The following is a 16,298-nucleotide window of genomic DNA, read 5'->3' as shown; positions in this document are numbered from 1 at the left end:
CAGCTTAGAGAGGTTAAGTCATCAGCTAGAGAAGATTTACCAGGGCCACAGCCTCAGATCTCAGGTTATCATGTCAGAGTAGAACGCTGTCTGAGGCTACACCATGTCTCACAGTATAGCTGCAATCACATATGCACACAATCCAGTATTCTGTTTCTTCTTCTATTGATTAATCTAATCATCCAATAAGAAATATTTGATACTCATTATTTTTTAAATTAATCACTTTTTCCTCATTCAAAAATAATGGTAGTGGATAAATTAGAAAAGATGGGTCTCATAAACGACTACAACTTCTTCATATAAATGCAGTGCGATAAAGGTCATTGTTGCATGACAGGTTTTCTAACAAAAGAATAGTTTAATATTTCAGTTTTAGTGACATAAACCTTAATTTGAAATTCAAATGGAAATAAACTAAACAGTTCTATAAATATTTCCATAACTATGTTTGGGGAGCCTCTTTCTGGAAAGTTAGAGTGCTAACTAGTTTATTTTTATGCTTTGATTTGTCATCATGTTATTTTTATTTTTGTAAAGGGCATTTATTTTGTCAAAGTCATTTAAACATTTGGCACTCTGGCATGAGTGTAATATTTCACATTCTAGCAAGAAATAAAGCTTCGTTATTCCCACAGTGGTCTAATGATGCCACTAAAAGCTGTACTCTTACATTACAGGAATGTGATGTATTTTTCAAAGGGCGATCATTTTTTCACAATTTTTTCAACCTCATTTTTTTGTGAGTTCATCCTCTCTAAAAATAAGATGTTTTAACACCATCTGCTGACCTAGAGGGAACAGGAATTTTAAATAAATAACAATTTACAGCTTCACCTGACTTGTGCAGAAGAGAGAGGGACGGACAGAAAGCACCAAAACGGGACTTAAATCATGAAGCCTGGCTCTGCTCTGTATAACTCTCGGATCAAACAGGGAAGTTTATAAAATCCTCTGCAGTCTGCCTACACAAACTGACCACTGTCTTAGACCAACAAGTCCTGCAGGCAGCACATAAACTTGGAGATGTGCATAGTATAGCCTGTGTAGTCTCTTTACTCTCCAAGGATAATAAAAAAAGTTACAACACTGCACCGCTACATTAAATAAATAAATCTGTGACTGCCATAATGCCACAAATAGTTGGTGCATAAAAGGCGCAGCACCTTCGCTCTCCTCTTTCATGATTTTCACACATTGCATCATTTTAACTGCAATTTTGCCACAGTAAATGCAAATCCACGGTGCCACACAAATAATGGCCTGTGTAATACACAGTATACAGTGCAACATGCAGCACGATGTCCAAGCTTAAACCATTGGCATATATAGGTATGACATTGATGCAGATAATTTTTGTTTAGAATTTTTGTTATGGAGTGCATTGAATTACTCGAGAAGTCGTTTCAACCCAAACTGCTATTATTGGAAACTTCAGGAGGAAAAACTCTCATATTCACCTCACAGCAGAGACAGTCCAGCAGGAGCAGGTCTTAGGAGGCAGCACGACACAAAAAAAAGCAGATGAAACAACAGAGTTTACTTTACAATGTTATAATGGTATTTTTGCCTTTATAGTAGTGCTGTGTTAAATTCAGCACAATCACAAAATCAACCCAAGATTGATTAGACCGTGTTAGAGCATAGAAGTTGCTGCTGTCTGAACTCAACTGTTTCAGCTCTAATCAGAGTTTTGCTTGCCCTTCAGTTCAGCAAATTAAAGAATTCGTGATGAGAAGGAATCACTCAGCCTGATTTTGCACAGTATCAACAGTGATCAACAGTTAATAGTACTATCCTCTTGTAGAGATAGATTTAATGTCCAGTAGCTTCAGAAAAAAATCTCTTTAAATTGACTGACTGTGAAAGTCATCACAGTGGAAATTATGCATCATCTCTGTCAGTCACAGTGCTGTGATCTTATAGCCGGCCCTCTGCAAGCACTTGCAAGTTTCTGCTCATTTCATCACGAATCTTTGGACTGAAATGAGCTTTATCGATTTAGTGTTATTCCATGCACAGAGATCTTTCTGGTCCAGCACTTTACAGTCTATGCCATGGTCTCGTGTCTAGCAAGGCTTCATCACCATTTACAATGAACATTTACCACTATGTTTACACATCAGCCATTCCCGACTTCATGATGAAAATTCTATTCTAAAATTCTATTCTGAAAATTCTAATAGTAAAGAGCTAGAAGGGAGAAGTCTTAGTGAAAATTGTGTCTATTTGTGTTGATACATGCAGTCAGCAGGGTAAATTTGAGACATTTTCAGGATTTTTCGCACGTGTGAATGAGGCTTTAGTCAGGGTGCTTTGACAGAAGGCGGTGGCTCTCCACAACATTCAATCATGTCAAGTGATGACATTACCTGCATGCACAATAAAGGATTTTCATGGTGGTGCATTTCCCTCCCGGCTGTAGAGTCACAGCTGACAGGATTTACAGGATACAGACAGGATCTGAGGACCTGAAGAGAGACTTGGCGTGCTTTACTCCTTGTGATAACATTGGTTTTGAGTGATTTGATCGCAAGTGGCTCACTCAAAACTCACTGAGGATTTTTCAGGATTCAAGACCAGTCTGGGGTGCTTGAAGCAAGGATAGCGGATGAATAGGATTTTATACCCTATTATACTCAACAGTCCTCTCAATTTTCCTATCATTAGTACTTCTGAATAAAGAGGATGTCTTTTGTTTGCTTCTGTCTGCAGGTGTGTAGTCACTTTGTTGCCTTACATTTTGATTGATATTTTTGCACACAAAAAAATTAAAAAGGTAAATGTACCTGACTTTGTGCAATGCTTTTGCAGTCTTTTGGCTGCTCAAAGCACTTTTTCATTCAGTCACATTCACAAATCCACACCACAGCTTCAGGCTGAATGCAGAGGCTGCCCAACTGCCCATCAATACTGTTCCGCTTAGGTGCTTCCACATGCCACCTGTGTAGCAGCAATAAGAGCTCATCAGTGATAAGCGTGTTAGATGAATATCTAAGCTGTGTAACTGTAATATAACTTGTTTCGAAGACTTTGATGACATTCTCCTGTTTTTGTGTTTTCAGGTGCAGAGGACGTAGTGATGGCGTTCTCGCGGTCAGAGACGGAGGACCGGCGCCAGTGACCCTGGGCTCAGCCAACCCCCCTCCATTCCACCCCAGTGCATCCTGCCCAACCCCTGCCCCGCCCCGCATGTGATCCATGAACAACCCAAACACGACACTGATGAGCTCAGGAGAGGAGGGGCATCCGGGAGGCACGACAAGGAGGGGAAGAGACTCCAGGAGGTGGCTGCCTCACTCTCCCCCCCGCCTCCTCCATCCCCAGCTCCTCCTCACACAAGCTGGCACACCATTACCTGAGATGCACTCAAGTGCTTCACTGTGGGTTTGAAGCCTTTCAAAGAAGGCGGTCAGTGAAAACACTCACAGATTGTGTGGATGAATATCAAATGTAGTTTTTTTTCTTTGGGGTGGGAGGGTTGTTGTTTTGTATTATTTTGTCCATAGGCAGTGTTACGTGTTATATCTGCTGTGGTCAATGGAAGAAATGACCAGTCAGCAGCTGATTAAAGCAAAGAGAAATATAGTTTTGGTCAAGCAGCGAATGTGATGAATGATCGTGTTAGGGGAGAGATTTTAATTATTTGTTTACCCTACAGGGGCTGAAATTGTTTTTGATTTAGCTGTCATGATATAAAGGCTTTTGTATTCTGTCACATGAGGGGTCTCATTTATAAATGTTTAGTGTATAAACCAAGGCAAGGGAGATGCATTTATAACTTTGCCACACATCTAGTGCAACCTGCATACTAAAGAAAAAGCAATTCATCAAAACTTAGACAACTTAAAACTAAATTCTGTGCGGTTAATTTATTATAAAGTTACCTAGGACCACTCTTCAGGATAAGTCCATTTCTCCCTATGATCATGTACTGATAATGCCTCTGTAGAGTTTTCTGATGTTGGTAAAAGCAGATCTATTAAAAAAACAGCTCTAAATCTGCAGCATTTTAAATCTGCAGCAGTATTGGTGGTAGTTTGTTTCACAGTAATCTGTTTGGGTACTCTGATTACTTTTGCGGTAATGAGATACAAAAAGGCATTGGTTTTGCAATTTAAGTAATAAGTGACTAGCTACTTTTTCACAGTAGTCCGTTACTGAATAAACATCACCATTTTTCTTTTCCAAAATAGGAAAAAAGAATAAAATTCCTGGAAGCATCTGCATTGTTTTTGTTTCTCTCCTGCCTGTACACCGATAGCATGTAGCTGTGTGCCAGCGAAAGGCAAGTGCCTGCGTGTAGCTTGCTGATTGAGCAGGTGATATGGCAGAGAGGAAGGCATTTAAACTGTGGCAGTTGCCCCATTATGTTGATTTTTTAGATAGAAGAAACAAGAGTAACATCATAGTAAAAGCAAATGTAGTATTATCATTTTAACAGCTGTAACCTGCAGTACAGCCTATGTGTAATGCTGAACGTCTCTGCCTAGTTTACTTTCAGATTGTGAGCATATTACAGAGCCATTATTTAAGAGATTCCTGCTATGAGGCTGCAAAATTACACAGTCTGCAACATGCCATTTTTACAGTTAACATCTGGAATAAGTAGTTAAAGAATAATAATTTTTGGCAATGCAAAAGTAAACTAACTCTTTACTTTCCACATTGTGTAGTGCAGTGCTGTGACAAGTCAAAACGCTGCTCAGTACTGCTCTGCAGCGTTTAGTTAAGAATCCTTCTATAAAAGTCTGAGGTAACTTGGCAGGATCATGGCAGTGGTATGGGTAGTGTGATTCTGAAATGTAAAGCCTTGCAACATTTTCTGCACATTTTTTTTTTTATAAATGAGGCCCCTCGTTTGTTCTGCTGCTTTATTTTGAACCATAGCCTGTTGAGAGTGCAACACTGCTTTTCTCCGGAGAAAAGCAAAAGAGTTAAAGACACTAGCAGATATAATCACATGAAACACAGGTGTACACATTCTCCCAAAACAAATACCGCTTTTGGGTTATTTTGGCATGTAAAATTTTTTTTTTATTGTACAGATGGTTGGGAAAATACAATAATGAATTGATTGTGCCAACTGTATTTTTTTTTTTTAAGTGTAAGATAAAATTAACATTATGATTAAGAAAACTGATAAGAGATGGCTGTAGTTGGAATTTATTGTTTACTGAAATGACTCCCTGTTCCCTGAACGCATCATTAAAGACGAGTAGCCAGTAGATGGTGAGGGGCCAACTCTCTAGTCATCAGCAGCGGCTCTTTGTTACACTAAAATCACACAAACTCTAATTTTAACTACTTGTAGACTCAACCCATGAAGCAAACATAACAACCGTGTGCTATTTCTGGCTGTACTGTATCTCTTGCACTATTATCAGTGAGATATCTGCAAAACATACATTTTGATATTTAGCACAGAGAGTCTATGTTTGGTTCAGTGGATTTAAAAAACAAACTTTGTAAGCATTTTTATTCTTTCAGTGATTGAAACATTTTTCTCTGTGATAATTGACTCGACTGGAATATCTCAAAAGAGTATTTGTTAACACCTGACATGTTTTTCTAGTGACATGCTCTATATTTAATGTGTTTTAAGTACACTTTGTTAACTTGTATAACTTAAAATAATTGTAATGTAATGTTTTGAAGCCAAGCATGTCTGCCTCGTGGTTTATAATGTTCATTCAAGAGGAGCCGAGCTTCTTTGAAGCCGAGCCACAATGACCGTTGTTTGTAAACGTTTGTGGAAGCTACCCGCTCTTTTAAAATGTTTAAAAAAAACCATTTTCAGTGAGTAAAGTGTTATCCATTAAATCTTGTTGGCAATAACTTCTTTTTGAATGTCCGCAGCTTTCATCATCACATCATAAACGGCCAACACATCGGTCACGCTGTCTGCCTATGACAAAAAAATTTGTCTTTTTGTTTACTTTTGTTTTAAACATTCTTTATTTGTCTATGCATTGCGTTACTTTTCTCTAAAAGGTGTCTTACTGTACATTTTACCTATCAGGGTTGTTCTGCAGCCTTCGCACCAGATGGATGAGTGTATGTGAAGAGTGTGTGTGTGTATGTATGATCACCATGTAATTTGCTATGATTTTGTTTTTGGGCATGCCGTTGAATTTGGTTAGGATCGATGTATCTTTTACTGTGATGAACTGACGTTGCCTAACTGTCCTTTCTTATTTTATTTTGTTTTATTTTTTGTTGTGTTGCCTTTGTATTTTGTTCTTTCTCTCAGTCAACATCAGTTAGTTGGTTTTGTTTTGTACGGCTGCTGACCATGTCTTGACTTAATGCTTCCAAATCCTATACCAACTGAACCATTAAAGATATTTTAAACAGTGAGAAGTGTCTTACTTTGCTCTTTTGCAAACTAAACATCTAAGCTTAGTGTTAAGAAACTTGTTTTCCCATCCCATATTGCAGGTTTATGGCCACACAAAGGATGTTTATCCTGAGATAAGGCCTCACATTACAAGGAGAGAATTCAGCCAAGTTTATCATGTTTCTTTTCTTATCGTCTGTCTCTTCAGAAATCAAAGTTATCAGTCTAAAAAGTGAAAAACACACAAAGAAGGAAACAGGACTGAACATTTAATTTAGAAAGATGAGATGCTGGCAATGCTGTAACTTATCTGTATCTACCTTACTAGGGCTCTCCTGCTTGGCGTATATCTTAACTATGTTGACATTTATCTTTTGAAGACGACAAATCATACTTTTTTTTTTCACCTTTAACACAGCCCCATGTGGTCTAAATGACATGTCAGTTTTGTGCTTTGCTCACAATATACAGTAAATCACATCCACCCCCTTGGATGATTTATCCTTTCATTGATTTTATAAATCAATCATAGCTGATAAAATTTGGCTTGAAATAAAATCTTAAATGTCAGAGTGAAACAAATAGATTTCTACAAAGTAATGCCAATTAAACAAAAAATATTTAAGGTAAAATCAGTAACTGCATAAATACTCACCCCCTTAAAGTGACCCAATTCCAATGGTCAAGCCAGTTGGTGCTAGTATTTTCACAGTTAGTAACATGGTGATCACCTGAGTACAGTGAATGTTTCTCAAGTGAAAATAGTATAAAGACACCTGTGTTTGTAAGGTCCAGTCACTGGTTAAACAGTATTCCGAGCTACCATTACACCATGAAGACATAAGAACACTCCAAGCACCTCAGGGGATGGATACAGGAAAAATCCCAAAGCACTGAATGTCTGCAACCTGACTAAGCTTGAACAGTTTTGCTAAGAAGAATGGTGTGAAATTGAGGTGTCCAGATATGCAAGCCTAATTCAGACCTATCCTCACAGACTCACTGCTGGGATTGCAGCAAAAGGTGCTTCTACTAAATACTGACTTAAAGGAGATGATGTTTATACAGTCAATTATTTTACATTACAAATATTTATCTAATTGACATTACTTTGTAAAAATCTGTTTTCACCTTGACTTTAGAGTTTCATAGGAGCCTTAATAATCAAGTTTAGATTCAGCATCTATTCTATTTTTCCCTTTGAGGTTTGATACCATAAACTTATTCAAAATCAAAGGAGAAATTCAGATTTAGTCTCTGTTCTTTAGAGACCTAACGAGCATCCTTTTTGACTGTGGGAGGAGGCTGGACCTCTACAAATCACTTCCACCCTTCATTGTGTTGTTTTAAATACTTTTCATCAACTAGTCCCACAAAAGTGTAGGCTAAATCATTGGCTTATCCTTATTTATAAGGCCATAATAAATCTGCATCCATCATACTTTTGTGATCTTATTCATATGAAAAATTCTGGAAGTTACAGTCTTCGCTCTGTGACTCAGTCACAAGACTTATTTTTACTCTGTTCCCAAAGTCCGTCTTGAAATGGGTGAAAGGAGTTTCAGGTAAGCTGCTCCTGTAGCCTGGAATCTACTGCAGAGACTCTATGTCTTGGGGAGCTGGTCTCTTTAAGTCTTTTTAAAAGTAGATTGAAGGCATTGGAGGATGATGCTTCAAGTTGTAGATGTTTTGGCAAGTGACTTTGTGCTCTATGATTCAGGATTTAATTGATCTGTGTTTATAAATGTTATATTTCTTGTCTGTAACTCTGCTCATTGTGCTGCCTTTCTTAGGACACTCAGAGTGTACTGTACATTTTTCCTGTCAGGTTGTCAGATGATATCTTCATCTTGTGCCATCTGGTCATCATCTCTGAGAAAAGGATCATGTTTTTCCTGTGCTAATGATCAGCATCTGTTCACTGTTCCCATGTCTTCTCTCACAGATGCAGAAGAATCCTGCCATGTAGAGCGAGTGAGCTGAGGGAATCACGGCAGCTGTTGGCTAATTTTTCTCTCTGAATATCATTTACTGACATTAACAGTTCTGTTTCTCATCAGAATAGGTTGATCTCTTGTTTAAGTCACTGCTGAATGTTCAGACTGTAACAACAGTGTATCATTACCTGTTTACATATGGATGTAACATTTATGTTAACATTTATCATTGCTATAAATACTAACAGATTCAAGTTGAGATATTCAGACAATTTGTCTGCTGTTGCCTCAAAGAGCATCACAGACTCATAAGCCTCCCTGTACACGTGAGCCTGATGTTGTGTTTATCTCATGTCACCCAGATGAGAGCCACAGCAGGCCGTCTGTGCAGCAGCCAGCTGATAGTCGCCACCAGCACTGTCATGTCACGTTATGCAACTGTGTGTGTATGTGTGTGTGTGTGTGTGAGTGTGAGTGTGAGCAGCGTACTGTAGCGGCTCTGTGGTTCTGTATAAGTATCCACACACTAAGGGCAGCTGCTTAACAACCATAAGGTCACTTTCAACATCTCAATAAGCACACAAGAAGGGAAGTCTCACTGTTTAAAATAGTGTTTACTACTTTACAGTGCAGTGGGATGCTTCAGTCTTGTCTGAAACTATGGGTCCTGTTAGAGGAAAGGGCTAAAATGTTTGCTCAGAAGCTGGTGAGACTACTCCAGCAGCATCTTATCATCAGTATATGTTAAACATTTGTGAAAATATCCTGAAACCTGAAAAATATCTTTCGGAGTAAGTGGCAGCAGGATACCTGTTATGTTGCAGTCTGATGCTACAGTTGTTTAAATGTATTTTTTTCTACACCCAGTACCCCATAATAACAAGCAAAACTGATTTTTATTGCACATTTATTACACTGAAATATCACATGGACATAGGTATTCAGACCCTTTACTCAGTGCTTGGTTAAAGCAACTTTGGCAGCAATTACAGCCTAGAGTCTTTTTGAATATGACGCAACAAGCTTTGCACACCTGGACGTTTTTTTGTTTGTTTGTTTTTTTCAATTTTTCTCTGCAAATCCTCTCAAGCTCAGTCAGGTTGGCTGGGGACTGTTAGTGGACAGCCACTTACAATAGGGTTTAAGTCATGGCTCTGGCCGACCCACTCTAGGACATTCACAGAGTCATCCCTAGGCCACTCCTGTGTCATCTTGTGTGCTTAGGGTCATTGCCATGTTTGAAGGTGAACCTCTGGCTAAGTCTGAGGTCCTGAGTGCTGCTGAGCATGTTTATATTGAGGATATCTCTGTGCTTTGTTTCTCAGTCCCAGCTCCTGAATAATGCCCCCCACAGCATGATGCTGCCACTACCATGCTTCACTGTTGAGTCCAAGGCAGCAAACCTCTCTGGATAAATAATTGTCTGTTCTCTGCAGCTTGAAATGCTGTGAATTTTTAAAAAACTGGTCTTCTAAGTCTGAGATTCTCCTTAATAAAAAAAAATACAAGGCAATTAGAAATATAATGATGATAATAATAATAGTGATAATAATAATAATAATAATAATAATAATAATAATAATAATAATAATAATCTTTATTTATTTAAAACACACAGATACAAAGTGCCTTACAAATTTTTGCAAAGTTTCCAAGCTGAAAGAAGCAAGATTGTTCTACTTTAATAATCTGAGAGTCAAAGTTTAAATGTTCAAATACAACACCAAGCTTCTTGGCAGAGGACTTAATATTAATGGCCAGGGGTCCTGTGTAGTGGCTGGCCTCCTTATAAAAATTTTCAGGGTCGATTACAAGAATTTCAGTTTTATCTGGGTTGAGACTGAGAAAATTTTTGAGACATCCAGTTAGAAACAGAAGAAAGGCAGGCATGAAGGACAGATATATTTTTGAAGTGATTAGGTTTAAATGAAGAGTACACCTAAGTATCATCAGCATAACAGTGGTAAGAGGTGTTATGGTGGACCGGAGCAAATCACCCAGAGGTAACTTATAAAGTGAAAATAGGATTGGACCCAGAATTGACCCTTGTGGAACTCCACATTGCAAGGGAGCTGAAGAGGATTTAAAGTTTTCAATACACACAGTGAAATATCTGTCAGAGAGGTAGGAGGTGAACTATTTCAGAGATGTACCTGAGATGCCAACCCACTTTGCTAAACAGTCAATTAGAATGACATGATCAATAATGTCAAAGGCTGCTGAAAGGTCCAGAGAACCAAGATGGAGAATTCACCTTTAAAATGTCGTTAGAAACTTTCAGGAGTCTGAGGTATGAGTGCTGTTTTAGTGCTATATTTCTGAGTGCTGTTTTAGTGCTGTATTTCTGACAAGAACCTTATTAAAATTGATCAAAAATATTGTGACTTTTATAACTGTAAGAAGCTGCTGCGCAATAACTTTCTCAAGGATTTGGGAAATAAATGGAAGTTTAAAAATTGGTCTATGGTTAGAAAGTCTGAGGAATCTAATGAGGGTTTTTTAAGGAGGAGAGAAACACACTAATCAGGAAGGTAGCCTAAAAAGAGAGACTGGTTAGTGTTCATGAGAAGACAGGGGTAAAGTGCAGGAAGGACGTCTTTAAGAAATTTAGTGGGGATTGTGTCGACAGGGGCAGAAGATGGGCGCATGACAGTGACAGAGTTGGAAAGGTCAGATGGGCTGAACTCTGATAGACAAGACTTGGTTAAAGGAATTATGAATTGGGTTGAGATTAGATCTGAGACATTGATCTCGCTAACAAAGAAATCTAAAAGCTTTTTAGTCATCTGTGGCGAAAGCAGTGAAAGCAGGATGGGCGGGATTCAGTAGCTGATTAATGGTGTGAAACAAGAATTTAGGATTGTGCTTGTTATTGTTGATCAGATTGGAGAAATAGGCAGATAGAGCATCTTTAATAAGCAGATTCAGATTTGTTAATAATTCCTTCGTTTGAAGGTAATGAACAGTTACAAATGGAATCAGTCAGGTGATTTATGTACGATAAGTACTTGTAAGCGTTCTGTTAAGCACTCCAAAAATGCTCTCTGATCCCTGAAGTCTCACTAAGGCACTGATGGAATACACCAACAATCCCCTCTGCTGATCGAACCAGCTATCAGTCTCTGAAACAGCTTCAATGCTCTTTTACAGGAACACTAAAAGCCTCTTGAACTTAGCTGGAGGGATGAACACCATCTATCCAAAGCACAAAAAACTAAGGTTTATCCTCTCTTGTGTTTTATGTGGCCAATTTAAATGTTTCATATGGAAATAATCTTAATCCTGTTGTGTTCCCCCGCTTGTTTATCATGGGTTTTCCCTTTGTTTTTAAGAGTATACAAGATTGTTTGTGTGGGGCCTCTGTGTGCTGAGTATTTATTTAACTAAAAGGAAATTATCCCCTTATTGGATTAAAACCTGTTAAATCTTCAGAGAGAAATTATTGCTATTTTTGCCAACTCAGATAGGATTTTTTTCTATATCAGGAACGAAATTTGAGAAAAAGTTAAAGTAGCTCGGTAAGTGCAACCATAAATTAAACATGCAACCTCCAGGTCAAATACTGTCTCAGTGTGAAACTTTTAAGGTTCCTATTTCAGTTTCAGCATTAAGTAAATATGGCAGCTTTGTCTCTGAGTTAGTTCAGAACTGCTGCAGGCTTTAAAGCCTGCCCTAAATACAAACAGCAGCATGAGGCAACTGTGCTGCTAGGAATAAACCATTTAAAACCCTCTGGATTATGTGAAAAATGTATTGTCTCAAAAAAGGAAAATAGGACTGCCTTTCTTAGTTGGTGTCCTGTCTATCTTTGTGTTTACGGTGTTAATGAACACTTGGAGATTTTATTTCTCATAGTTTTAATGTGTATGCACTCCTGTCCTCAGATTATCTTAGATCATGGCAGTTATAAATCAATGAAATTCAAAGAGATGTCTTGTTTGAAAGTTCATAACCACATGACTCCCCTGACCTGACACTAAAAGAACTCCAGCCCGTAAATGCAAGAAGAAGTACTGAACTTTACAGCTTCTAATGAACATGATCAGCTCCACCTTTCATCTTCAAAGCAAAAAAAAAAGGAGCGTGTGGCAGCTCCAGGAGCGAGGGAGGCGACTCTCCCTCCCACCTTGTGACTCAACATTATTAAACAAAGCCGGGAGGGATCCAGAGGAGAGAAGCTAGGAGAGGGGGGAGCATGCAGGCAGGCAGGCAGGCAGGAAGGGAGGGAGCATGCTGAGGAGTATTGCAGCACTGCACAAAGCTCTGCAGATACACTCTAGTCCACCCTAAACCTCATGACTAATAGATGAGATTTGCTCTCTGCTCCTTCAACTAGCAGAATCTAAAACTGTCTTCACAGAGGAGACCCTCCCTTTTTACATCAGATGCTCAGCCTCTCTGCCATTTTGTAACCTTCTCTGAACTGTAATCCCTCTGACAAAATTATAAAGTGTTTGCTTGTGAAAAGGTATTCATCAAGAAAGAAGGGAGTCTGATGGTAATGTCATTGACTACAAAATTTGATTCATAGTAGCACTGCTTATTATCAATTTACTTTACTCGAATAAGTGATAACTGGCCTTTTGGATGGGATAAAATAAAAATCAAAAAGACTATTTTTCACACTAATATTAACCCTGATGACTTTACCCTCACTTTTCCTCTGGTGTTAGCAAAAGGTTATGAATGAAGTGTCTAAAAACATGAGAAGGATGATAATGGATATTACTTTTATTTATGTCCCTCTCGGCCTAATAAAGAATTCAGTATTAGCATGCTAACAAGCATAACCCAGATGTGGGGTTAACTTTTTAGCAGCATAATTAGCATAGGATAGCAAAACATTTTGTGAACCTGTTCACTGCCACTCTGAAGAACCTCTAAGCTTCACCTTGACTTATAATGATGCTAACATTATAAACTTTAAAGATAGTAATAGCATGTTAGCATTGTTTATGTAAGCTTGTTTGTATGCTAGCGTTACTTTTGAGCATCACTGTGACTTACAGTGTTGCTAAGATTTTGAACTTTTAAGATAATTCTATTCAGCAAGTTAGCATTGTTATTATGAGCTTGTTTAGAAGATAGCATCTGAAGCATCTGATTATTAGCAGATAAGCATTGTTTATGTGACCTTGTATGGATGCTAGCATTAGCTATTGGCATTTAGTCCGGCAATGTTGTTATTATTCAGTTTTATAGAAACTGTTATAAGCTTATCGGTACTGTTTACGGTAGCCAGCTTGGATACTAGCATTTCGCTCTTTTTGTCAGTATGCTACAAACTAAAAATGCCTTTAGCATTAACTTTTAACTGCTTCGCTAAGTATTACAAGTAAATATAGTTTATTTTTATTTTTCCACTGTATCAAAGTAGAGACACAAAATAACACCTTCAATATGCTGTAATGACATGGGACTGTAATGATTTTGTACTTTAATACATGTACTCTGATATGGAATGCCCCCCCTTGCAGCGATAACAGCTTCCACTCTTCTTGGTAGGCTTTCCCAAAAATTTTGGAGTGTTTCTGTGGGAATTTGTGCTCATTCATTCAGTAGAGTGTTTATGAAGTCAGGCACTGATGTTGGACAAGAAGGCCTGGCTTGCAAACTCCATTCCAATTCATCCCAAAGGTGCTCGATGAGGTTGAGGTGAGGGCTCTGTGTGGGCCAGTCAAGTTCTTCATCACCAGACTCATCAAACCATGTCTTTGTAGGCCTGCTTTAAGCTATCATGTTGGAATAGAAAAGGGTCTTTCCCAAAATGTTGTCTCAAAGTTTGAAGCATAGCATTGTCCCAAATGCCTTGGTATGCTGAAGCACTGAGAGTGGCCCTCACTGAAGATAAGGGGCCAAGCCCAAACCCTAAAAAACAGCCCCGTACCATTATCCCTTCTCTACCAAACTTGACAGTCAGGCAGGTAATGTTCTACCAGCATCTGTCAAACCCAGACACACCCATCTGACTGACAAACAGAGAAGCATGATTTATCTTTCCACAGAACACACTTCCACTGCTCTACAGTCTAGTGTCAGTTACACCACTCAATCCAATGCTTGGCATTAAACTTTGTGGCGTGAGGCTTGCACACAGCTGCTCAGACATGGAAACCAATTCCATGTAGCTCCCACTGCACAGTTTTGTGTGTGCATTAATGTCAGAAGTTCAGAACTTTTCAGCTGTAGAATCAGCAGATTTTGAAACTCTTACACACCATGCACCTTAGCAGCCGTTGACCTCGCGCTGGGATTTTGGGTGGTCTTCTGACTTGCGGCTGAGTCGCTGTTGTTCCTAAATGCTTCCACTTTCACTTTCTAATTAATCACTTACAGTTGACTGCGGAATATAAAGCAGGGATTACATTTCACAGACCTTACTGCGAAGGTGGCATTCATCACAGTACCACGCTCAAAGTTACTGCTCTTCAGAACAACCCATTTTGTATCACAAATGTTTGGAAATGGAGGCTGCATGACTATGTGCTTGATTTTATTCACATGTAGCAACAGCTCTGACTGAAACTCCTGAATTCAGTTATAAACAGGGGTGGCCAAACACTTTGGTCCTTATAGTGTATAGTTGAGTGGGGATGCGCATGCAGTAAATCACCAAAGATTGAAAGCCACCCACTTTGAGACAGTAGCATCTGTACTTTGGGCTTGTAACATAAAACCTCTATGCTATCCTGCCCCCATTCACCTAAATTTAAAATACAGTTCTTAGAGATGGGAACATTTCTTTGCTTCACCCAGTAAGAGGAATATCAGAGGTCAAGCAGAAGAATGGCATTCATTGTTTACATTAAGAGGCTGTGGACACTCGGCAACTGTAACAACAGAAGGCTGAATTCTTAGAACAATATTTCCATCTGTGAAAGACACATTGACATTTCTCAGTGACCTGCTTTCCATTTTAAACACACAAACTAGTACTTTTTTATTGTCTAAAATGTCATTTTTACCTCTTTTCTTTTGAAGCCTTTAATGCTGCTTTTTACATTACCACCTACATTTTGGTCCACATTGCATTGAAAAGAATCCATCCAAAGCTGTATCTGTTACAAGGAAGTTTTTAAACTTCCACTCTGTTTCCCACCTGAGTGTTATGTCAAGCTGCTCCCCTGAAGGCAGACTGACCTCAGCCATCTGCTCCAGCTCTTTCCAACTGTGATATTGCTTTGACAGAAACTCCTTTTCACAATATACTCAGTGGATCAACATACCTGTCCACCCCCAGGATTCCCATACTTCCCATACTACTCCTGTTTCTTGAAGTACAGGGCGTGGGCACAATGTATGGAGATGTCATCTCTGTTTTTTATACACTATATTGCCAAAAGTATTCACTCACCCGCCTTGAACTCGTGTATGAACTTAAGTGACATCCCATTCTTAATCAATAGGGTTTAATATGATGTTGGTCCACACTTTGCTGCTATAACAGCTTCAACTCTTCTGGGAAGGCTTTCCACAAGGTTTAGGAGTGTGTTTATGGGAATTTTTGACCATTCTTCCAGAAGCGCATTTGTGAGGTCACACACTGATGTTGGACGAGAAGGCCTGGCTCTCAGTCTCCACTCTAATTCATCCCAAAGGTGTTCTGTCAGGTTGAGGTCAGGACTCTGTGCAGGCCAGTCGAGTTCATCCACACTAAACTCTCTCATCCATGTGTTTATGGACCTTGCTTTGTGCACTGGTGCACAGTCATGTTGGAACAGGAAGGGGCCATCCCCAAACTGCTCCCACAAAGTTGGGAGTATGGAATTGTCCAAAGTCTCTTGAGAACGTGTCTCCACTACTCTAGAGTCCAGTGGGGGCATGCTTTATCCCACTGTATCTGACGCTTTGCATTGCACTTGGTGATGTATGGCTTGGGTGCAGCTGCTCAGCCATGGAAACCCATGCCATGAAGCTCTCTATGCACTGTTCTTGAGCTGATCTGAAGGCCAGATGAAGTTTGGAGGTCTGTAGGGATTGACTCTGCAGAAAGTTGGCCACCTCTGCACACTATGTGCTGC

The 16,298-nt window shown here is 39.1% G+C and overlaps 1 protein-coding gene across 1 annotated transcript in view; it reads left to right on the top strand.

The window, feature by feature from the left end:
* Nucleotides 1-6,354, top strand: part of ctnnbip1 (catenin, beta interacting protein 1) — a 34,105-nt gene extending 27,751 nt beyond the window's left edge. The window contains exon 4 of the mRNA XM_041800102.1: nt 3,066-6,354. Within this exon, the coding sequence (XP_041656036.1) occupies nt 3,066-3,124 (59 nt within the window). The 3' untranslated portion in view covers nt 3,125-6,354. The remainder of the gene's footprint in view (nt 1-3,065) is intronic.
* Nucleotides 6,355-16,298: the final 9,944 nt, after the last annotated feature.

The sequence above is a fragment of the Cheilinus undulatus genome, linkage group 11 (genome assembly GCF_018320785.1).
Source record: "Cheilinus undulatus linkage group 11, ASM1832078v1, whole genome shotgun sequence".
In the NCBI taxonomy this organism is placed as follows: domain Eukaryota; kingdom Metazoa; phylum Chordata; class Actinopteri; order Labriformes; family Labridae; genus Cheilinus; species Cheilinus undulatus.
The sequence above is the reverse complement of the archived record's forward strand: the minus strand, read 5'-3'. Positions and strand labels throughout refer to the sequence as shown.